This window comes from Syngnathoides biaculeatus, chromosome 12 (assembly GCF_019802595.1).
Source record: "Syngnathoides biaculeatus isolate LvHL_M chromosome 12, ASM1980259v1, whole genome shotgun sequence".
Classification (NCBI taxonomy): Eukaryota; Metazoa; Chordata; class Actinopteri; order Syngnathiformes; family Syngnathidae; genus Syngnathoides; species Syngnathoides biaculeatus.
Window position 1 is genome coordinate 8,919,687 of NC_084651.1, and position 25,540 is coordinate 8,945,226.

At 43.4% G+C, this 25,540-nt stretch overlaps 1 protein-coding gene across 1 annotated transcript in view; it reads right to left on the reverse strand.

The window, feature by feature from the left end:
* LOC133509356 (serine protease HTRA1A-like) overlaps nucleotides 1-25,540 on the reverse strand; it is a 41,889-nt gene that overhangs the window by 4,270 nt on the left and 12,079 nt on the right. The window contains exons 4-9 of the mRNA XM_061836193.1: nucleotides 25,194-25,398; nucleotides 5,670-5,864; nucleotides 5,551-5,583; nucleotides 5,185-5,299; nucleotides 1,714-1,771; nucleotides 1,497-1,592 (exon numbers count right to left, since the gene is read on the reverse strand). Of these exons, the coding sequence (XP_061692177.1) occupies nucleotides 1,497-1,592; nucleotides 1,714-1,771; nucleotides 5,185-5,299; nucleotides 5,551-5,583; nucleotides 5,670-5,864; nucleotides 25,194-25,398 (702 nt within the window). The remainder of the gene's footprint in view (nucleotides 1-1,496; nucleotides 1,593-1,713; nucleotides 1,772-5,184; nucleotides 5,300-5,550; nucleotides 5,584-5,669; nucleotides 5,865-25,193; nucleotides 25,399-25,540) is intronic.

The window sequence follows — 25,540 nt, forward strand, 5'->3', positions numbered from 1 at the left end:
GCACCCCCACCCCCATCTGCTGGAATGGCGGGGGCAGCGATGGTGAGAGGGGAGGCCTCACACCCGTGGTTTGTTGTCAGTGGGAGCCACGGCTTTTCAGTCTTTATCGAGCTGAGGAACGTATTTGGCCGCTTAAGTGAGTCACAAAATCTTGGCCAATCAGCAAAGACCCACGTTAGCCTGTTTTAAAGCTGCTGAAAGATGATCCCGGATTTATACCAAACCAGAAAACACTGTTTTTTTTTCATGGCCTGAAAAATGACAATTTTTGCCACTCAAGGCCCAATGAAACTTTCGCCCTGACCCATGATAAAACATACTACGGTCCAGTTGAACCAGGAAGTGCCCTGAACCACTGATCTAAAAAAAAGACTGGACGGCTCATTGGCCACCAAAACTGAAGTCGCCATCCGCCATCTTGAAACTCCAAAAGCAACCATGCCGACCTGTGCAGCTGCATTAATCGCCAGTTTCGTGGCTGTGAGAAAATATTCCACAGGTAAGTTAGAAAGATTTAGTTTGACACTGTTAAAGTTTGTTTGTAAAGGGTTTATTATTTTCTGATGAGCTTAATTCACTTGAAAGATTTGTTTATAGTTGTTGTTGTTCACTGTTCACTCTCTGCTTCACCTTTATAGGCTGACAATTTTTCGCAAAAAAGCAATATTTTCTCCAACTTTATCAGCGGATAAGCAAGAAAACACATTTTCTGTGAAATTTCTGATGAATTTCATAATACAGAACTCTGCAAATTGAATTTGATTTTCAAATGCAAGGAAACAAGTTTAGATTTTTTTGTCTGAAACAGGACATTGCAGAGAAAACAAATGAACATTGCATTTAGCATGTATTTTCCCATTGCGAGTCCATATTTTCCAAAAATAACTAACTGATTGACTTAAAATGTAATGTTTTTATGATAAAAAATGTTTAGTTTTTTTGCTGTTATGATGGTAGGGCTTCACAGCATATTTTGGGAAAAGTTAACATGTCACGGAAATCGGGCCCTAGCTAATATGCAAGGTTTCTTCATAGTCACAGTGTTATATGTCTTTCCTTTGCACTTGGCCTTTTTTGGCTTACCAAATCCAATTAAAAATCCTTCATGTTACCAGAACTGAAAAAAATGTCAAGCTCACGCAACAATTTTTAATTCTACATTCCAAACTTTGACCCCAACATAATCCAACCTGTAAACCATGTCCTCCACACTTTTTGGGAGTACCAAGATGGCGACCGACTGGCTTCAACCAATCGACATACCGCTTGATGTGCATGCGCTAGCCGGTCTTTTTTTTTTAGATCAGTGGCACAAAATAATAAGACAACCCCCTTCGCTTGCATTTTACTGCAATTTAAAGTACCCCTGTAACTCTCTTGACGTCACTTTGCATGCGTTAAGTACTTCAATGCTTCATCGCTTGAGTGCTCTGTGAATTCTTTACCCCAAAATGTGTTCATTCCTCTAGGAGGCATGTGTGAAAACTATCACTTACACTGCAGCTGGCGTCTTCGCAATGACTTCCATGACGTAAGCGCCAGAGGTGATGTCAGGGAAGTCTCGATGTCGGCTCTTCAGCTCTTTGGCCAGTCTGCAGACGCGTAAAAAAAATAAAATAAACGAGAAACAGATGCAATGAGTAAAAAAAAAAAAAAATATGCAGACAAAGTCATAAATCATGGAGGTAGTGTATGACGGCGTGCGCAACGTACGCTGAAGTGAGGGTCATCATCCTCACGCCGATGTATTTCTTTTTGGCAGCTGCCGTACCTGCAGAAAAGTCGTGAATGCGACGTCGTCATTCATCTGTTTATCAGCTTCACTCTGCTCCTATTACAGCAGGGGTGTCAAACCCGGGCCCCGTTGTAGTTACAGTTTCCCTCGGAGGGCCGTTACGACTGTGAAAGCATAAAAATCTTTCACCGCATCATTTATGAAATAGTTTTGAACCAGAAATCAAATGTAAAGGGTTTTCGAACTATTATTGTGTGGTAACACAAAACACTTGCAATATCTCAATGCCATCATCAATGGCATTACAATTTGAAATTTTGGTACAAATTTGAACAAAAATTACGGAAGTTGACGAGATTTGACGGTGGCTCAGCTGGAGCGTTGACCTCACATTTCTGAGGTCCCGGGTTCAATCCCGGGCCCGCGTAGGTTTCCTCCGGGCACTCCGGTTTCCTCCCACATCACAAAAAACATGCAACATGAATTGGACATGCTAAATTGCCCCTATTTATGATTGTAAGTGTGGCTGTTTGTCTCGATGTGCCCTGCGCTTGGCTAGCAACCAGTTTAGGGTGTACCCTGCCTCCTGCCCATTGACAGCTGGGTTAGGCTCCAGTTCTCCCGCAAACCTCATGAGCATAAGCGGCTAAGAAAATGGATGGTTGTATGGATGGATGGGGTTTGCCTTTGTGGGCCACATAAAATCATGCGGTGGCCTGGATCTGGCCCCGGGGCCTTGAGTTTGACACCTGTTTATTAGATCATACTGGGTGCCGCCCATCGGCTCGTATTATTACCTCCCCCAAGCAAGAAGGTGCTCGGTATTGCTTTGATTGCAGTTTGCTTGATGGTTAGTGAGTTAAGAGGATTAAATTTTGGAGCAACCTTAGATGAAAACTGAAGAATTTAGCACTCGATGCCATTTTGTGACATTTATATCATTGCCCCCCCAAAAATGAAACTAAACTGTCTATTCCTAACATCATGAGCCAAAAAGTAGCCAGCTCACTAAGTACAAAAGGACAAATGAACACAATGCTAATAATGAAGGGAGAATTGGTACGCTGTAAATTATTTTCCAGGTATTCTCGTTGGGTTTGCATCACGTCATTATGCCGGCATCTTGGAAAAAGCTAATCATTTAGTACAGCATAGCCAGCTGACCACCTATTTTTGGCCTCGTGAAGAACCGACCGGACGTTTTGAAACGGGTCCAGCTCGTAAAACTGCAACTTGAAGGATTGTACGGTTGATGTTTGGCATCGCTAAAATGATCTGATACAACCATCACGTTACAACAATTATAACCATTTAAGTGACACCTCCCACCCCCACCCCTCCCCAATTAGCCCTGCTGATGACAAGTGGTTTCCTAAAGACAACACAGCTGTTCAGTCTTAACCCCACCACTTCTCTTCGCAACACGGTTGTGGAAATAATTTAACAGTCACGACTAAACAGAGCTCCCCACCCCCCAACCATCTTCCTCACTGGAAGATGCTGGTTAACCACTTTCCTTCCAGATTTTAATAAACGCCTTGGACAGTTCACCGCCAATCTCCTTAGCTGTTTTTCTTGGTTTGACGCAAGCTCTTAAATTTTCCAACGCCGCGGGACTCGCCAAACTTACTGTATTTGCTCATATTAATGAGGACATAGCATGGAAAATGTACTTTTCCATAGCCTGTACACAAATAGCCTTCTGGAGTGCAGGCCTGTCCATCCAAGTGTGAAATTAAACAAATAAAATCTTTCTACGAGCGAATTGACATGTCACAATCCGGCGAATTTACAAGGACCTTACATGTTTTTATCGTGTGTTCAATAAAATATAGGTCGAACGTGATTTGCACATCATCGTATTCAGTTTTTATTTATGTTTAACACAATATCCCAACTTCCAACGGGTTTGTCAATGAAGTGCTGCATCGACAAGTGAAAATGCTTTTTTTCCCCCAACACTCTGTAAATCATTCTCTAATAGAAAGCCGCATGCCTCGTTCAAGCTCCTGGAACTACTTGGAATAAATACTTTTCATTGATGTCACGCTGACCATGTGTTTTTTTTTTGTTCACAACGCCATTTTGGACGGCAAGATCGTGTCTACATATCATGGCACTTGTGCTGGAGTGAGGACTAAAGAAAGAAGCCACATGTGAAACTCGAGAGCAAGTATTGTCTCGTTATTATTAGATTGAGCTATAGTACTTCTCGTATATAGCAAATGTGGTGTGATTGTGATTCTGGCGACGTCAGCAGGGGACGACGAGACAGGACGATAAGGAATTGAGCTAGAGAGGTTGGCAGGGAAAAAGCGAAATAAATATTAACCCACGTTAAAAAGTACAGTTGGACTCACGTCTACGTTATTCAATAACTACGGACTCTGGGGGGGTGGTTAATCAAAGACAACGAGGAGGCGTTCGGTGTTCCAACTCATCCACTCTACCAGATGCGTGGCGCAGATTCAAGCAACGCGCCGAACTCAAGTTCACGGCACCGGTTAAAAACAGAGCTGAAGAGAAAAATTGCAGTTTCCTGCTGCTGTGGATCGGCGATAAAGGAGGGGATGTCGGCAATACGTGGACACCGACCGGAGATGAAGATAATTTGCTAAAAACATATTACGAAAAATTTGGGCAAAACCGGTATTAGCTAGCTGTGAGCACTTTGTGACAGAACTCAAGCGAAACAGCGATGAGATGGTCAGAGACAGCATAATTCTTGCTACCAACTCACCGAGTGCGCGCGAAAAGTTAGTCAGCCAGGGCACCGGCGCTCACGCTTGAAAAAAGTGGTCGGCAAAGCCCGCTCCCACGAGTTAGCAAAAGTGCGGCTAAAGGCTATGGCTAGCGACAGCCACGAGGTTCGCGTTATCCACCGGAAACATGGAAAGCAAAGTTTCACTGCGGGTGCTAGTAGGCATATTGACAGCCCAAAAACCGCAGTAAAAATATGTAACAAGTAAATTAGCTGAATGCCCAGCAAAAGGTAAACAACGCCTGAAGTGTCAGACCCTTTTTCTGTCCGTTCTTACAACCATAAGCCACACAATGAAATACCAGGATGAAGAGGCCGGAATGCGCTTATAAGCAAGCCAATATTCACAAAAAGATCGGTAAAAAACGCAAGTTGTATTGTAGTTTCGCCGTCCTGTGGGGGTCGAAAACAAAAGTCATGTGACTCGTGACGTCACGTGCAAAGTATCTATTGGCATGACGGGAAGCAATTTTTATGAGACAGGACCACCCCCGTGTTGTGTCAAGTGTAGTATGATACTTGATCTTTGCGGTATTTAGGGGTATAAAGCATGTAATAAGTATGTTATTAATAAACCAGGGAGCTGTTTTAAAAGTGTTGAAGCACACACACACGCAAAATAAGTCTCCTTAAAATTAAGCACCGTTGTTCATGAGGTGTCAGCCACCAAAAAGGAATTTTAGCTCACCTCTGGACTGTCGATCGTAGGACTCCGCCAGAAACTGCTGGATCTTGTCGGAGGGAATGGCGAAAGAAATGCCGGCGGTCACTTTCAACGTATTGATTCCGACCACCTCGCCGTCCTAAAAGTACGATTAAGGCTCCTGTTAACGTTCGTTTCGCAGGAAAAGCGCTTCATGTTACCGGGTCAATTTGACCCAGGGAATGAAATCAGTGTCGAGGTCGCGTGTGAATGCCGCAGAGCTCACACAGAAGAAAAAAAATCTTTTGAAATTCATTGAATTATTTAAATATGACATCGACTTCGATAAATCCTTAAACGGTTCTCCTGACTTGCAAGTCTTATAAGCAAATAAAGTCAAAATCATCTTACCAGATTGACCAGAGGTCCACCAGAATTGCCGTACTGATGATTGGAAAAAAAAAATGCATGTAAATATCTCTCCGGGTTCTCTCTCCGTCTAAACGTTGATGACGCACAGGGGGCCTTACGTTGATGATGGCGTCCGTCTGGATGTAGTCCATGTCGGAGTTGCTCAGGCCCAGCTCCCTGCCCCCCCTCTGGGTGGTGCTGACGATTCCGGTGGTGACGGTGTTCTGCAGGGAGAACGGGCTACCGATGGCCACCACGAACTCGCCCGGCCTCAGGTCTGACGAGCGGCCCAGTAGCAGCACGGGGAGCTTGGTCTGCATCCCGGGCGGGGGGGGGGACCAATGGAGACATTTAATGAGAGCATAGATAGATATGGTATCTGTAAAGCTGTACAGGGTACCGTGGAGATTAAATAATTTTGTCAATATTATAATACATCAATTTTCTTCACCGCTTATCCTCATGAGGGTGGAGCCTTATTATAATACAGTCTAATTTATATATTTATATTATTATATGTGGTAGTTCACTCCCTCCATATACACTGTAATCCAATTTGATTTTTTTTGTACTCTCTTCAGTTGAGTAAATCATCCATCCATTTTCTTAGCCGCTTATCCTCACCAGGGTCACGGGAGTCCTGCAGCTTATCCCAGCTGTCAACGGGCACGAGGCGGGGTACACCCAGAACTGGTTGCCAGCCGATCGCAGGGCACATGGGGACAAACAGCGGCACTCACAATCACACCTAGGGGCAATTTAGAGTGTCCAATTAATGCTGCATGTTTTTGGGATGTGGGAGGAAATCGGAGTGCCCACCCGGAGAAAACCCACGCAGGTACGGGGAGAACATGCAAACTCCACACAGGCGGGTCTGGAGAACCAAACCGGAGGCCAACGCTTTCCAGCTGTGCCACCGTGCCGCCCTGACTAAATAATCATATTGAAATATGGATTATATTTTGTATTTTAAATATATGATTTCAAATGATTTATTTGAATTAATGAAAAAACTGTTACAATACACATATTACATATTCATATTTAGTATTTTAAATATTTGAGTTGTGTGCCTTAAATAATTGGTAAATTGCACTTCTCATGTTACTATATCCTTAATACTGTGTTGTAAGCCTCATATAATATTTTTTTTATAAAAATGCATTTGTAGAGATGAAGCCCACCCCAATAAGCAGCTTTCCCATTTCAAACTGCTGTTACGCACATAATCATGTGAAAATGTCATATTATATTTTCAATATCTTTGTAGTCAATTCAACAATCACACCATAATTCAAATTGCATAATTATTTATTTTACGTGGTTCAGTGTGTTTAAATCATGTTTTAATAGTGCATGCAGGCAAATTTCCTTTTGTATGGGAGACATTATAAATCACATGTACTTGACAATGCCTCCAGCCACTATATGAATGAAATATGGTGTTTTTGTTGAAAAAAAAATCTAAATACAAAAATACATTTTATATTTCTGTAACAATATGCATTTAGTTTTATTTGTTACTATTTGCGTATAGCTCTTTTTTTTTTTGGTTTGGCTTGTCTTTCCGACCAAGCTGCTAAACACCCTTTTGTTTTTGTTTTTTTTACAATGCCAATAAAGTTTTATTGTGTCCTATGATGATCCCAATCAATCATCTGCGATACGTTTACAATCGGTTTATTTTTTAACCTCTGATTTCGTTTCATGTGTGGGAGAAGAAGGGGGGGGGGGAGCTCCACTATGCTCAACCCACTCAACACTTCCACAGAAAAACAATAACTGCTTTCCCCACAGCGACCTCGCGACCAGAGAGCGAAGCTAAAATGTTAGCTAGCTGCCGAGATGATTGGTTGCGCAGAAAAGACTCGCTGACAAAGCATTTCTGTAACCCCCCCCCCCCCCACTTACGTAGAAACTGATGGCCAGTTTAAAAAAAATAATAATAAAACAATAAAATATGAAAATCTTGTGTAGGTAAATAATGACAGTGCGGAGAGCTTAGTTACAAACCGAGGCGCACGGTGGCGAGCATGACCGCAGAGGAAGTTTATATTTATCCTTCCACGCTGGTGAAATCATGTCATACTGCTGGGAAGGCTGCAGCCAAACCACATCACTTTACCGGCGCACTTTTCTCGCAAAAAAAGAAATCATAATTTTGTGTCCCTTTGAGCAAATAAGGAGACGCGTTCAAGTAAGCACAGACAATAAAAGCAAATCAATCAGAAGTAGTCATGAATAAACACTTGTCTACGTTTACAGAACTCACCGATTTCTGAAAGGGATTTGAAAATGTATGTAAAGAAAAGGTCTCAAGGGCCCATGACTGAAATTGATCATGAAGTCAGCCATTTTGCTTTGTAGCAGCTCTTTTTGTGAAAATTTCAGAGCTCAAATTGGATTGGAAGTAGATATTCCGGACGGATGGGTGACGATTCATTTTCAAGAATTTTATTCATTTCAACATGAGCAGAGCGTGGGGTCAAACGTTGATGATCATTTCAAGGATTCAACAGGTTAAGGAATGCTGAGTACGTACACCCTGGTGAAAATACTGGATTTTAGCGGTCTTGAGCACAAACCCCTCACCCAAAATTAACTCAGTCGCACCCGCCTGTCCATCGAGGAAAAACCTCCCCTCCAAACACGAATTTCACCCAAAAAAATAAGATGAAAATGCCTCGAGTGAAACTGACCAAGAACTGAGCTGTTTTGTTTTGAAGCAGCCAAATTCCGCAGCTTGTACTTCGACGAACTCACACAGCGTTATCGGTGTACTGTATATCATTCTAACACGGCAGTGGGGATCAAACCTGTGACCGTCACAGGTACGAGACCGCGCCGCCGCTGCCGGGACATTGTGGCGTTTGTCTGGTCAACACTGTGGTGTGAAACGCAAACGTGATATTTGAGTGTGTGTACACGTGAACCAGGTAGCCCGTAGTGTTTGACATGTGCAAACACAGACGCCTGACATGAGTTGTAGTCGTTGTCTCTATGGCAACACACACACACACACACATATCTGCATTTTATATCCCTATTCTAAACAATTATAGTTTTGTTTTTGTTTTTCTGATTTTTTAAGGGCAGGGGGGGTAAAAAAAATAACACCAATAGTATAATTACACATTTATAAAACAGAAAGAAGGCATGGTGGCGCAGCTGGAAAGTGTTGGCCTCACAGTTCTTAGGTCCCAGGTTCAATCCCGGATCCGCCAGTGTGGAGTTTGCATGTCCTCCCCGTGCCTTTGTGGGTTTTCTCCGGGCACTCCGGTTTCCTCCCACATCCCAAAAACATGCAACGTGAATTGGACACTCTAAATTGCTCCTAGGTGTGATTTTGAGTGCGGCTGTTTGTCTCGATGTGCCCTGCGATTGGCTGGCAACCAGCTCAGGGTGTACCCTGCCTCCTGCCCGTTATCAGCTGGGATAGGCTCCAGCACTCTCCGTGACCCTCGTGAGGATAAGCGGCAAAGAAAATGGATGGATGGATGGGATAGTTATTAGTCACAGTTTTTCCACTACATGATGGATGGATGGATGGATGATGGATGGATGGATGGATGGATGGATGGATGGATGGATGGATGGATGGATGGGATAGTTATTAGTCACAATGTTTTTCCACGACATGATGGATGGATTAATCGATGGATGGATGGGATAGTTATTAGTCACAGTTTTTCCACTACATGATGGATGGATGGATGGATGGATGGATGGATGAGATAGTTATTAGTCACAGTTTTTCCACTACATGATGGATGGATGGATGGAGGATGGATGGATGGATGGATGGATGGATGGATGGACAGATGGATAGATAGTTATTAGTCACAATGTTTTTCCACGACATGATGGATGGATGGATGGATGGATGAATAGTTAGTCATGATGCTTTTCCACTACATGATGGATGGATGGATGGATAGTTATTAGTCACAATGTTTTTCGACTACATGATGGATGGATGGATGGATGGATGGATGGATGGAGGATGGATGGATGCATGGACGGACAGATGGATGGTGGATGGATGAATAGTTGTAAGTCACGATGCTTTTCCAATACATGATGGATGGATGGTTGGATGGATGGATGTATGGATGGATGGATGGATGGATGGACAGGCAGACAGTCTTGCAATTACTAGTCCCCCTTGACAAGAAGAAAAAACAAAAAAATGAGACTCCCACCCCTCCCACCAAGTTTAAGTCGGAATGAGAAATCGGCACAATTGAATCCATATGTTCCTGTGTGGAGGTTGCATTTAAAGACGCGCAAGCGACGTCGTGATGTACACCCACAAAAACAAACAAGCCTAGAGGAAAGTGCATCGGTTTATCGGCAACATGACAGCACTCAGGTGCGAAGCTCTTTCAGACATTATCGCTGCGACGTGTTAGCAAACTGCCACAACTTGTGGCAAACGGAGAGCCATGACTCACTGCAGCTATTTAAGCCAGGCTGCACGCGCCTTTCCCCCAAAGACATAGGCAGGGGATTTGCAATAAAAGGGCAAAACGGGAACAACGGGGACCACAAATTACAGGAAGAGAATGTGACACATGTGAGTCAAGTCCACATACGATGTATATTTTTTGAATGACGGCTATGACGGTCTATGACAACGCATGGCAGTGAGTCAAACAACAGAGGACATTTGTCAGCGTTGGCATTAAACTATTTTTAATTTATTCCGTCTGCGGGAGCATGTTGTGCCTGAATCACGAAGAACTTGTCTTTGATACCCTCGACAGATTTTCCCACAGCGTGGAGAAAAGAGATTTAGAATGAATGAGACAGATAGGATGACTTGAGGACATGGGCCTTACTTGGCTAAAATATATCTATTTCTTAAGACTTGACATAGACTCAATTTGACTTAGACTTGCTATTCATGCAACTGGGCTTGACAAATACTTGAACTCTGTGACTTGACAAGTCTTGGCTATGAGATTTTAAAATATTCATTTTCATTCAAATAAAGAAATACACCATATCGCAGGACTTTGACTAATGGGTAATGTGCGAAATGAGTTTTGACTGAGCAAGACTGTGTGACTTGACGAGTGACTTGCTTAAAGGTCCACTGTCATGAAATGCATGATTTTTAGTATGCTTTTTATCTACAAAAAAAAAAAAGGCAGCTGGAATGGACACATCCGTTTTTTCACCACACAACATGATTTTGACGTATATGACTTTTTGTCACTCCCGCCATGAAAATCCTCTCCAGAGATTCGTTTAGGAGAAGAAGCAGGAAGGAAGTGATGTCATTAGCAGACGCCCACTACCGGTTTTAGCTGCGGGAAGGTAGCTCTTTGTTCCTTCGTGTTAGCCAAAATGCAAGCTCGTTGTATGGCTGGATATTGTTCGGACACTCTGGAGGATCATCAGGACGGCGAGCCAGGCCGCTTTACGGCGTAGTCGTACGCTACATACTGTCATACATACTGTCGGGGAGTCTGTTGTTAGTTAGAAGTGATCCGTATATCATCTAAATATGGCTCGAAACGATAGGGTAATATTGCCCCGGTCTCTTCACTCGATTATGAGACGTTCTCTTCTTCGAAAAGAGCTTCCGTGTCAGAAGGCGTGTCGGAAAAATCTGAAAATCTCTGTTGTTCCTCTCCCATAGCAGGTGTGCCACTACGTCTTTTCAATCGCGAATGTCCCAGTGTGACGTCTGCTGATGACGTCGTAGGCAATATGGCGACCACTTGGATATCGAGTGAGACTTCCGCAACTTTGCGCATGGATGACACGCTCTCCGCTCACATTAATTTTTTCGGATAGACGTTGAAGTGAATAATGTTATATGTATTTTTCCTTACAATATCTATTTTAGAATGTTTATAGGCATGTCACTTGGGCTTTATGCCAGGTAATGACTTAACTCGACTTGCTTGATAGCTAGTGCGCTCATGTGATTTTTGCTAAACGAACCCAGGATATGAAGGTTTTACAATTTACACCTACGTGACTTCTCCTCTGTAGATTAACGACCGCCATGGAAAGAAGAGCATCGGCGTTGAAAGGTTTACTGGCTCTGTGGCATCAAGGCAACGAACGTAACTCCTGTTTAATGGAAGCCAGGTGCGAATGCGACATCATTGTCCACATGCTACAAATAGTAAATGGCAACCATGTTTGGGTAGAGTCCGATACGGAGACAAACAGTTCCACAAAAGAGGAAAAGACAGTTGTAATACCGTTCTATTCGCTAGAACAGGAAAGTGATAATTAGCATGGAAATGAAAGCATAGTGGGCAGGAACTATTGTACGTGTAAATGACCAGAGATTTTTTTTTTCATGGTTATGAAAGTGTAACAATAACCATAGAACAGGAAATGGAACTTGACGACATGGGAAAGAGTCCGTCTGCTTATATTACAGTCAACTAGACGTCCGTGGCATACAGGGACTAATTTTAGCGCGCAGATGCTAAGCTAAATTTGCATGGAGGTAGCTGAAAGCATATCATGGAAATGATCGGAAAAACTGTTTTGTCCCTATTATGGATTTTTTTTCTCCTTGGTGTGTGTGTTCTTCCACACCCAACTCAACTAAAAATAAACACCGCTGAATGTTTTGCGATGGCGAGGAAAAGCCTAACAATAACCGTAGAAGAGCAAATGGAACTTGGCGGCTTGGGGAGATGGTCTGTCTGCTCAGTACAACCCGACCCACGCAGGCACAGACAGGGTGAACGTACAAACTCCATTCAACGCGAGGTCGGATTTGAACCCAAGTTGTCAGAACTGTGAGGCAAAAGTGCCATTGTTTGAGCCGCTAATCCTTACAAGGTCACGCGCAATTAAATAAACTGTATTGAAGTCTGTTGCTCTCAACTGGACTGAACCTACAGTGAAAAAAATAAGTATTTGAACACCCTGCTATATTGCAAGTTCTCCCACTTAGAAATCATGGCGGGGTCTGAAATTTTCATCGGAGGTGCATGTCCACTGTAAGAGAGATAATCTAAAAAGAAAATCCGGAGATCACAATTTGTCATTTTTTTTAATGATTTATTTGTGTGATACAGCTGCAAAAAAGTATTTGAACACCTGAGAAAACCAATGTTAACGTTTGGTACAGCAGCCTTTGTTTGCAATTACAGAGGTCAAACGTTTCCTGTAGTTGTTCACCAGGTTTGCACACACTGCAGGAGGTATTTTGGCCCACTCCTCCACACAGATCTTCTCTAGATCAGACAGGTATCTGCGCTGTCGCTCAGAAACACGGAGTTTCAACTCCCTCCAAAGATTTTCTATTGGATTTGGGTCTGGAGACTGGCATGGCCATATCAGAACCTTGATATGCTTCATAGGGAGCCACTCCTTGGTTTTCCTGGCTGTGTGCTTCGGGTCATTGTCATTTTGAAAGACCCAGCCATGACCCATCTTCAATGCACTGACTGAGGGAAAGAGGTTGTTCCCCAAAATCTCACAATACATGGCCGCGGTCATCCTCTCCTTAATACAGTGCAGTCGTCCTGTCCCATGTGCAGAAAAACTCCCCCAAAGCATGATGCTCCCACCCCCATGCTTCACAGTAGGGATGGTGTTCTGTTCTTGGGATGGAACTCATCAGACGTCTTCCTCCAAATACGGTTAGTGGAATTATGACCAAAAAGTTCCATTTTAGTCTCATCTGACCACAAAACCTTCTCCCATGACTCCTCTTTACCATCCAAATGGTCACTGGCAAACTTAAGACGGGCCTTGACGCGTTGGTTTAAGCAGGGGAACCTTCCGTGCCATGCATGATTTCAAACCTTGACGTCAACAGTCACCCTGGAAACGGTGGTCCCAGCTCTTTTCAGGTCATTGACCAAGTCCTGTCGTGTAGTCCTGGGCCGATTCCTCACCTTTCTTAGGATCATTGAGACCCCACGTGGTGATATCTTGCATGGGGCTCGACTACGATTGAGATTGACCGTCATGTTTAGCTTGTTCCATTTTCTAACGATTGCTCCAACAGTGGACCTTTTTCCACGAAGCTGCTTGGCAATTTCTCCGTAGCCCTTTCCAGCTGTGCAATTTTGTCTCTGATGTCTTTGGACAGCTCTTTGGTCTTGGCCATGTTACAAGTTTGAGTCTTACTGATTGTATGGGTAGATAGGTGCCTTTATGCAGGTAACAACCTCCCACAGGTGCATCTGATTTAGGACAATACACGGAGTGGAGGTGGACTTTTAAAGGCGGACTAACAGGTCTTTGAGGGTCAGAATTCTAGCCGATAGACAGGCGTTTAAATACTTATTTGCAGCTGTATCACACAAATAAATGCTCATTTTCTTCACTCTACTTGTCCTAACTGGGATGCACTATTTTCTTCTCGGACTAAACATATGGCCAGTCACAGTCACAGCCATTTAATTTATTTCGAAGTACAAAGTAGATGAAGCTAAATGTATCTTCACGTGTCTTCGAACAACAGATCAAACATCGGCGTTGTTCGCCAATGCTGCAGTCAGAGCGGTCCCAAAGCGCCGCTGCACCCCGGTTAGCCCGGCCACGCTTCTGCTCTTGACACGGTCGCATAAAAGCACTCGGCCCTCCTTGCATGTGGAGCCGCTAAACGTCCGGCAGTTCACATAAAGGCAAACATATGCGTTTGAAGTCGCCTAAACTCTGGTGAGACGCCACAAAGGGAAACCCTTTGAACTCCCCAAATCACAATGATGAGAAGGAGATGAGGCATGGTGTGGCCATTTTCTTTACAGTCAAGCGTATACTTATGTGGACCTCTTAAGTGGCGCTGACCGGCCACATGTGACCTCGCGCATGGGCGGGTACAGTATGCGGACATGGATATGCGGACGTGTGTAAGGCCATACGTCTCAGCATGAGTAATGGACGGGAGAGAAATTGTATACGGCTGACTGAATCATGATGTACTTGAGTGGGATCTTTGTGGGATCACGCGACATGCTGGGATTTGTTAAAAGATCAGAAAGGGGGCCCGGGCGTCAATTTAAAAGCAAGACCACCATCGATCCTTTATTTCAAGACCATTGTGTAGAGACCCACCAGCCTCCTTTTGTCATTGTTACCACTCTCTGTACCCCTGGGGCGTCAAACTCATTGTAGTTCAGGGCTGCATAAAGACTAATTTGATGTCAAAGGGGCACGACCACTAATGTCTAAAAATACCTGATATATGAATACATAAATAATGTGGTTTTCCTTTATTTGCATGCAAAACAAAACACAAAGTTTTACAAAACAACCCCAGACTTCTAAGTAATTTTCTTCAGTTTGTCATCTACAACGTGCGCATAATGTTTTATCAGAGAGATTGTATTTAAGTGAGGTATTTGGAACATCCATCCATCCGTTATCCAAGCCGTTTATCCTCACAAGGGTCACGGGAAAGCCGGAGCCTATCCCCGCTAGCTTTGGGAAAAAGGCGGACTGCACCCTGAACTGGTCGCCAGTCAGTTGGAGGGAAGATATCGACACCATCACTGAGCGGGAATCGATTCCACGCTGCTCGCACCAAAGACAGGCGTCTTTATCATGACACTATCAGTGACTCTATTTGGAACATACTGCAATTTAAAATGTAAGAAGACCAAGCAATTATTACCATTCCATTTTTTTTTTTTTTTTTTTTTTTTTTACAGGAGCATAATAATTCTCCGGCGGCACGGTGGATCACCTGGTAAAACGTTGGCCTAAGATTTCTGAGGACCCGGGTTCAATCCCGGCCCAGCCTTTGTGGAGTTTGCATGTTCTCCCCGTGCCTGCGTGGGTTTTCTCCGGGCTCTCCGGTTTCCTCCCACATCCCAAAAACATACAACAGTAATTGGACACTCTGAATTGATTGCGAGTGTGACGGTTGTGTCTCTCGATGTGCCCTGCGATTGGCTGGCAACCAGTTCAGGGAGTACCCCGCCTCCTGCCCGTTGACAGCTGGGATAAGCTCCAGCACTCTCGCGACCCTCGTGAGGATAAGCAGCTGGGAAAACAGATGGATGGATAATAATTCTCCAAATTATCCCGCGTCCCCGTCTGAACGACGTCTTTTGTATTTTTCCCGCTCTTAAATTCATCCTGCAGGCAAGATTTCAGCCCCCAGCGGCCCGCGGGCCAAATCTTTGACATCCCTGGATAGCAGTGTCCCCCATACGGAAGCATTTATACCTATAAATAACAGGTAGGGAGTCTTGCATTTACTTTGCCCTTGGGCAGCAGCAGAACAGGACAGAATTTGGATATGGGTGAAACCGGATGCCTCCATCAGATAAATGCTCCTCTCTGCAGTTGAGTCAATGAACATTAGGTCAGTTCAATATTCGCCAAAATGTCAAATAACTCGCGATTCAGTGACTAAGAGCAGTTTCTTAAGGTCAGTTTTAATAACTCTGGTACCCCTTAATCCGTCCAGTCAAGTCCATCTTGTCACCTTAACAGCGGAAAAACATGAATCCTCCTCACATATACAGCATGTGAGTGTTAAATTTAGTCGTTATTTTTGATTCTGAATTTAGAAGCTTTTTGGTTTACACGGACAACAGATGAGGAAATGAGCAAAGCTGGGGTCAAACAGAGGGCGATACTGAAGTGAATCATTCTTCTTGGCCCGTCTCTGAAGGTCTTTCCACTGGCAAACACACTTGCAGTCTTCCGTGTCCCTGCTGGGTCGGCTTCCACTCACACACAAACACAAACAATATCCACATTTTTTTTGTCGCTGATTATCCGGGGATGCAATGTCGGAATCTCGTATTTCCCGAGGAAGCGTTTACGCGATGTTGCAGATAACGAGATAATGGCCGGAGCACGTTTCGCATGCGTACACGGGATTTTTTTTTCCCTTTCTGCAAAATAAACGCAGACATGTTTCCTAAAGCGTCTCGAAAACCAAAACCAGGACTAGGCAAATTTTCCACCGAGAATGTTAGGTTTATATTAATGAGTGGAAACATAGAGTGAAGTTCCTGTAGTGAGTGTCACGCAAAGATGAGGAAGTTGTTAACTGCTGTTTTGTTCTCTTTTATATTGTGAATCTGTAAAGTTTTCACAAAGCTTGAATTTTTCCACATTTTGTTGTTGCACCCTTATTCCATATCAGAATTTATGTTTTTCCTCTCAAAATTCCTCAAACAATACCTAACAATGATAATGTTAGTATTTTTTTTTTTGGGGGGGGGGTTATAAATGTAATAAACAAGCAATAAGATTGAATTTGAGTGGGGATAATTGGATTGGATATACGGTCATGATGAAAAAAAGCTTTTTTTGGGAGGTTGAATAAGCAGGTTAGCATGCCATTGCAGCAAACTAAAAAAAAAATAAAAATGTCAGAACTCTATCGTTTATCTTTTTGGACAGCTTTTTGAGAGACAACTCTCAAAGAATAATGTTTATCAGTTCAATAGCTTTAGCTAACATTTAGCTGCGAGCGAGTTTGCAGTTTGAATGGATTTCAGCACAATTCCCTCTTTACAACACAAACAATACTTAATATTTCTTCTCGTATAATACACATCCGTGTATTCATCTTTAAATGACGTCATCGATTGATGCTAGCATCGGGTTAAGATAATTTTAGCCGACAGAAGTGGAAAAAGTATTTAATCACGACATCCATGATAGTCGTTCTTTACCTGTCTCTGTTGTGTTTGCTTTTGAACAATTCATTCACCATTAACACGGGGAAATTTGAAAGAAAAAGGAATTTTTTTCTTTTTAAATCACTTGAGTTCTGCTAGCATTTAGCCACTACCGACCATACTCAATTTCACTGGATTTCAGTATTATCATTCACACCCAAAATATAAAACACAGTATTGCTAAACAAAGAACCATGCATATAAGGAAACATTAGCTGACAAGAGCAGGTAAACATAGCCGTTTAATCATCTTTTTATGCATATTTTTCCTCGTTCTTTGAACATGTGTGCTGTCCTGGCCAAGTATTTGTGGCTTTATTCCGCTGGAAAAATCATGTTTGGCCTTGACGGTAAGAAAAGCGAAGCTACGCTGCAGAAGCCACCCTGTGCAACGCTCTTTTTTAGCATTATAAATTTAGGTTTTCAAGATTTTCAAGGCTTCCATTACACATGAATCGATTCCAAGCTGCTGAGCTAGTGAATGCATTCACTTTGACTGAAATAATGATACGGTACGAGTCTTTATTGTGCATCTTTATTGTGCATTGCCACGTGCCACAACGTTCACAGTAGCCTCAAAGAAGACACAGACCATCCGTTTTCAGGGCCAGTTGACCGCATTGCTCCCTCTCCCTCCCCTGTCCCCTGTCTCTAAACCCCCTTCCTCTTCCAAAAACCACCATCCTCCCCTCCCCTTATTCCCGTTATCCTCTAAAGTTCCAGACGTAATGTATTCCCCAGAGTTTAAGGGCTTGACCGCAAACCTCGGGAATGGAATAAAATCCACATTTACCAATGGAGGATGAGACAAAGAAATCTTTGCATACTACAGGGGGCTCTCAGTTTACGACGGTCCCAACTTTTGAGGTTAGGGACGGGGCGCAATAAACTAGGTCAGGCAGAAGTGTAACAATGCACAGTCACACAGCACAAATCATTGCTTTTCATTGCGTTTTTTTTTTTTATTTTTATTCACAGCTTCCACGCCTTTTTCATATAAATACTTGCAATATTTATGACCTTAAAACTTTGTTAGCATCGGTTAGTGAGAGACTGTGGGATGTTCCGACTGATGTACAAACTCAGTTTACGTCACAGAGGTAGAAAAGAAACCCAAAAACTAAGGACCTCCGCAAGTGTCACACTTACATGCATTAAAATTATAGTCGATCGACTGTATATTACAGTACACCAACAGCGCAGCAGACGCTTCAATAAGACTATAGCACACAATTCTGGCAAAATTGATCAAGCAAAATATCGTGCACCCCTATCTCACACCACATTCAAATTAAGACTTCTTACAGTTTTTGATGGTCAATAATTTTTTTTTCAGTTTCTCTTCTATATGGGATTCAAAGTGCTAAAACAATGCAAAAGTATCAGTATCATCTCACTATACTTATGCGGCATTATAAAAATTACATCGTTTGACGACTAGCTAAGTCATCCATTGGAATGCAGCAGTAGTCAACTGCAACTTGAATTCATTTTGAGATTAGCGAGGACACACACCATGATCATTGACATCATCTTCAGCATGGCTCCACAACAAAAAAACAAACAATGACAGCGCCGACGCCGCGAAACAGCGTCTCGTGTAAGATGACCCGAGTAGGAAAGCCCCCGGTGGGAAAAGCCTGTCATCAAGCGGCTCGGCTGCTGGCCTTCATTACAGGACGAGATGTAGAAGAGAAAGAAAAAAAAACACACACACATGAAAAACAACAAAGCCACTGACTCTGTCGCCGAAGAAGACGCTCATGTCATGTTGCGTTTGTGTACCGTCGCTGTCGTGAGCATCTGGTTGGTAAACACGGACTGGAGCAACAGTGGGGACGGATTTGAAACTCTTCACCTCGTTGCCATTAAAGCAGGGGTGTCAAACTGATTTTTGTCACAAGCCACATTACACTTGCGGTTTCCCTCAGAGGGCCGTTGTGGCATTGAAACCATAAAAAAAAATCTTTAACCGCCTCATCATATTTACACATGAAATTTATGAACTATTTTCAAATCAGAAATCAAGGGTAATGGGTTTTTCCAACTATTTTTGTTTGGTAACACCAAAATGCTTGTAATTTACAACATTATCATTTATGATAGGACAATTAGAAATGTTAGTACAGATTTGAACAAAAAAAAAAAAAAAATCATGGAAGTTCATACATATGATTTGGCTTCGCGGGCCACATAAAATCATGCGGCGGGCAGGATCTGGCCCCCGGGCCTTGAGTTTGACACCTGTGCCTTAATGGAAGCAGAGGTACAATTGTGAGATTCCGTCTCATTCTAAACTTTTTTTTAACAATTTCCTACTGATGTTTTTTTTTTTCCTGGTGCTTAACCATGTATACAATTTATAACAAAATTGTCCCCCATACTTGTAAGTTTTTGTCCAAATTCCAAATGAAATGTCCCCCCTGTGCTTCGTATTTTATTCATTTCACTACATTTTGACGTGTTCTAAATGTTTTGTCGTTTCTAATCTCTCCCTCACATCTACTTAACATTATCAAGAATTTCCAAGTGATTTTCTTTGAATTGTACTGCACATTTTGTCAAGTTTCCAACTTAATTCTCCTTCGTAGTTAAACATCATGAACAATTTAGAACATTTTGTACAGTTTCTTTCTAAATTCTCCATAATGCTAAAATTGATGCCCGACTTCTTATTGTCCTGCTTGCCTCAAATATGTACAAATAATGAAAAAATGTTTGTGCTTGATTTTTTTTTTTTTAACAGTTGCCAACTAAAATGTCCCTCATGCAGAACATTTTGGACAATTTCCAAGTCATTTTTCCCTGTACTTAAGATTTTCTGCAATTTTCCTACTAAAATGATCTCTTCTTAACCGGAACGACAGCCAATCAGGAAGAGACTTGAAGCTTGTGCTGGAGAAGCGTTTGCAACGCCCATGTTCTTCTTCTACTCCAACTGCTCCTTCTTTCCATTTTCTGGCAGTCTGGATGCCGCCTCTCACTGTTCAGTCTTGGTACTGCGAGAGATCTGTGCAGGTCATCTTGAGTAAATACGGAAGTAAATAAGTGCCACCAGGATTTGAATTTGAAATGTAAAGTGATGACATTTTCAATAGTTGTATTTCAGTGTAACTTTTCAATGTTAACAATTCAACCGGCTACAATTCTCAGTCTGAAATTCGGCGTCTGTGTCACCAGGCAGGGTTACTTCCGGTCGGAACCGAACACCCAGCCAATCCAGTTACGCTTTCTTAGTATGTGGCGTCATGTGACTAAAAAAGCGTAACTGCGATTGGCTGGGTTTTCGGTTCTAACCTTAAGTAACCCCTGCCTGGTGGCACAGACGGTGAACTTTAGACAGAGAATTGTAGCTGGTTGAATTGTTAACATTGAAAAGTTGCTCTGAAATACAACGATTGAAAATGTCATCACTTTACATTTCAAGTTCAAATCCTGTTTTCTGTGGCATTTCAATTTTAAATCCCTGGTGGCACTTATTTACTTCCATAGTACACTATATGCTATAAGCACTAAAAGCACGTTTTTTTTTTTTTTTTAACAGCGTCGTGTCTGGAGTCTCTGACAATTTAGAAATCGGCTAAAATGTGAAAAGGTGGGAACACGTGTACCCCGCAGAAGACTTTGGCCCGACGCCAGTGCATTCCTGCATGTAGGCATTAGCATGTAGCGGGGATGCCTCACGTCCAGCAGACGGAGAAATAAACACAGACAGAGAGAGAGATAAAGAGAGAGAGAGAGAGGGCTCGTACAAGGTCTATGCATTGTTGTTTTAAATGCTCTTTTTCCCACCAGTCCTTTTGAAACACAAGTGTAAGCCTTGCGACATTACTCTTGGTGAGTGGTTAAGCGCCGCTGCCTCATAACAACCACTGAGTTCGAGTGTTGGCACGGGGCCTTCCTGTGCTGAATTCGCATGTTTTGCCCCCATTGCTCGTGTGGCTTCTTACAGCTTCCAAAAAAACATGCTAGGTTCACACAAGACTCTAAATCATCCTCAGTGTTGACATAAACGCTGACGTAAAACGTACATGAGTTCATTTTCTATCGCGCTCGTCCTGCCACGGCGAAAATAATCGCGAACATTCGCACCTATGGGCAATTCGCCGAAGCCGAGAAGCATTGTTCTGGAATGTGGGAGGAAGTGGGAGTACCCGCAGAACACCCGCACAAGCACGGGTAGGATATACAAACGTCACATGGGAAGCCATGAGCCAGAAGTCGGCAGGCCAAACGCGGCTCTTTCATCCGTCTGTTGTGGCTCTCTAGTGGCTTTGAAAGCAAATGCAGTGGTAGTGCTGTGACGCACTCTATTGCCTCCCTCCCACAAGTGTCTGGGAGGTCATCGTATCGCGCACAACAGTCAGAATTTCTTCAAAACAAAGCGTAACATCATTAATCAATCAATGGTTACATTAGGGGCTCAGATGGTAAAGCGTTGGCCTCACAGTTCTGAGGTCCCGGGTTCAATCCCAGGCTCCGCCTGTGTGGAGATTGCATGTTCTGCCCGTGCCTGCGTGGGTTTCCTCCAGGCACTTTGGTTTCCTCCCACATCCCAAAAACCCATGCAACATTAATTGGACACTCTAAATTGCCCCTAGGTATGATTGTGGGTGCGGCTGTTTGTCTCTATAGGCCCTGCAATTGGCTGGCAACCAGTTCAGGGTGTACCCCGCCTCCTGCCCGTTGTCAGATGGGATTGGCTCCAGTGACCCTCGTGAGGATAAGCGGCAAAGAAAATGGATGGATGGATGGATGGATGGATGGTTATTAGTCGCGATGCTTTTCCACTACAGGATGGACAGATGATGGATGGATGGATGGCTGGATCAATGGATGGCTGGATGGATAGTTATTAGTCACAATGTTTTCCACAACAGGATGGATGGATGGATGGATGGATGGATGGATGGATGGATGGTTATTAGTCGCGATGCTTTTCCACTACAGGATGGACAGATGATGGATGGATGGATGGCTGGATCAATGGATGGCTGGATGGATAGTTATTAGTCACGATGTTTTCCACAACAGGATGGATGGATGGATGGATGGATGGATGGATGGATGGATGGATGGATGGTTAGTAGTCACAATGCTTTTCCACGCCAGGATGGATGGATGGATAGTTATTATAGTTAGTTTTTATTTTTTTTATTAGTTTTATTAGTCACGATGCTTTTCCACAACAGGATGGATGGTTAGTAGTCACGATGCTTTTCTACTACAGGATGGATGGATGGAAGGACTATAAATTGCCCCTAGGTGTGATTGTAAGCGCGGGTGTTTGTCTCTATATGCCCTGCGATTGGCTGCCAACCAGTTCAGGGTGTACCCTGCCTCCTGCCTGTTGAGAGCTGGGATTGGCTCCAGTACTCCCCGTGACCCTCGTGAGGATAAGTGGCAAAGAAAATGGATGGATGGATGGATGGATGGATAGTTACATTAGACACATATTCGACAAACGACAACACATGGACGAAAAGGATTCCAATTCAAATGGCACAATCTTAAGATTGCAGAGTGCAATGCATTCTGGGAACCACACAACTTTATCATCTAATTTCTGTCTGTTTTTCATTTTTATTTCTAAATAGGAAGATTATAGTGATATTGTAACATTAAATCTAATGACCAGTTTTTTGTAACTTAAAATATGTGCCACCGCTCGTGCTATAAAACACATGGTCAAGATATATTTGATAAATCCAAGAAAAAAAGTTTCTGTTTTCCTGCCTCCTGTTCCTCCGTTTTTTTTCACGCGTTTCACAGTTACTTGAGAAAACGATGGTGGGCGGAGCTTCCCAGTCACCCCAGTTGGCAATTGCTTCCATCTGGGATGTAAACGCCTTCAAAACAGACGGAAGATGCCAGATTTTTGACTTAGATTGCTCGTCACCATTGTTGACTCTCCTTCTTACCGCGTCACTTAGTTACTACTTTCCGTTGTACGAGTCGACACAAAGACAATTAGTTATTCGGTGGTTTTGTATTTCACGCCTGGATGCCCCCTTCATTTGGAATAAAGCTATTGAATTGCTAAAGATAATTATATTTTTGTCGGCTGAAGCCAACCATAAGACAGTTAATAATCTTAAAAAAGAACATTTTAGTCTTTGTCACTAAACCACATTCATTCATTTTGCTTTGACAATTGAATGTGGTCAAGCTTTTTTTTTTTTAATCACACTTGTGTGAGCATTAGGAATGTTGTTAATTATAGAAACCTTGCCCGAACAGTAAATAAAAGTTTTACCACGTTTGAGCGCGGAACAGATCGTTTCTATCCACGCGATCGTCCTACGGGTGAAAGGAATTGCTTCCAAATGGGAGGTCCACCCAGACCCTTGGTGGAAATTTGTTGAGCAAACAAAATTACAAAATAACGAGAATGTCCGTGTATTTACTGCTTAAATACTAGGAATAAAACATACAGCTTAGAGCGCAGCCACATTAACATTGTAATGAGGGAGCCTCAAAAAGCTCCTGACCGTATATTATATACATACAGTGTATACTTTTTTGGCTCCAGCTGCGTTGTCACTTTATCCCCCGTCTGCAATATTGTGATTTACCACCAATGCAGTTAAAATAAGGAACGACACGGCAGTGTGAGACCACGTTGATTCATTTGAGTACGGCACAAAAAGTGGCACTTTGATAGTCCTGCACATGAAACTCGAGCTTGCTTGGTAATAATCACATGATGCAGACAGAGTACTCTCGAGGCTTGGAGGTTAACCTTTAAGGGACAACCGAGAGAAAACAGGTTCTGTTTGGAAAATGTCTCGACATTCAGAGCCACCGCTCCTCTGTTTGTGTTACAGTAGTTTATTTAAAGGTCAAGTGTCATCCCTATAAGCATTCTAAAATAGATATTGAAATGAAAAATACATATAACATGATTCACTTCAATGTCTACACGAAAAAGTAAATATGAGTGGAGAGCGCGTCATCCATGCGCAAAGTTACGGAAGTCAAATTCGACATCCAAGTGGTCGCCATATTGGCTGCATCTCCTGCCCGTGACGTCACCACGGACATTTGCCACTGAAAACACGCTGTGGCCGCTACTATGGGACACGCTCCTTCAGAACCGGAAGCTCTTTTCCAAGAAGAGAACATCTCACAACCGAGTGAAGTGAGCCTATTGTTTCGAGCCATATTTAGATGATATGCGGATCACTTCGAACAAACAAAGGACTCCCCGACAGTATGACAGTATGTCGCGTACTCAGCCACCGGCGATCACAACACCGCGGCCCGGGTGCGGCGAGCCAGGGTGGCACGGAGGTGGCTCATCGTGGGCCGCTTTACGGCGTTGTCGTCACTCGCGGCTGAGTCCGCCATTTTCGGAAGCATTGTTTATCGCCGCCGCCATCGGCAGTGTTGTTCATCGCGGATGGCGGCGGCTATGAACAACGCTGCCGGCAATGGCGCACTCAGCCGCTTGCGACGACAACGCCATAAAGTGGCCCGGCGCGGCACAGCGATAAGCAACCTCGCCGAGGAAAATGAGCCACCCCGGCCGGTCAAACATGCAACATTAATTGGACACTCTAAATTGCCCCTAGGTGTGATTGTGAGTGCTGGTGTTTGTCTCGATGTGCCCTGCGATTGGCTTGCGGCCAGTTCAGGGTGTACCCCGCCTCCTGCCCGTTGAGAGATGGGATAGGCCCCAGCACTCCACGCGGCCCTTGTGAGGATAAGCGGCTAAGAAAATGGATGGACGGATTTTGTGTATAGCCGGGTTCACGATCCTAGCATGCTTCTTCTCCTGTTCTTGTCCTGTCCTATCATGTTCTGTTCTTCCTTCACAGGGTGTAGCACTACAGTCTCATGCAACATCCATATTTAATGTTTCTTGGTTGCAGATATGGAATGATTTACTTTTCTCATTCTGTTTACAGTTAGCGTTTCCTTTTTGCCTTATTTTTCCTCTCTCCCCTCAAGAAATTCTGTTTGACTGATTAACTCTTAACCCAAGACTGCAGTCTCGCAACGACTCACCGGTGCTTCGATCTTGATGAGGGCGATGTCGGAGCGTTCGTCCACGTCCTTGATTTTGGCGTCGTAGATGGCGCCGCTCTTGAGCTCCACCTTGACGCGGTGCTTGTTGGCCACCACGTGCGCGTTGGTCACGATTTGACCATCCTCGGCCACCACAAAGCCTGAGCCACTGGCCACAGCTACTTCGCGTTTGGAGTACGTCATCCTTACCAGGAATGAAGGAAAAAAAAAAAAAAAGCAACATAGCTTGATTACTCAACATGTTACATTTTGTGGGTCAAATTGACATGTTAGGGTTATTAGCCGCGACTTTTTTCCACACGCTTTCAACCCTGCGGCTTATGCGG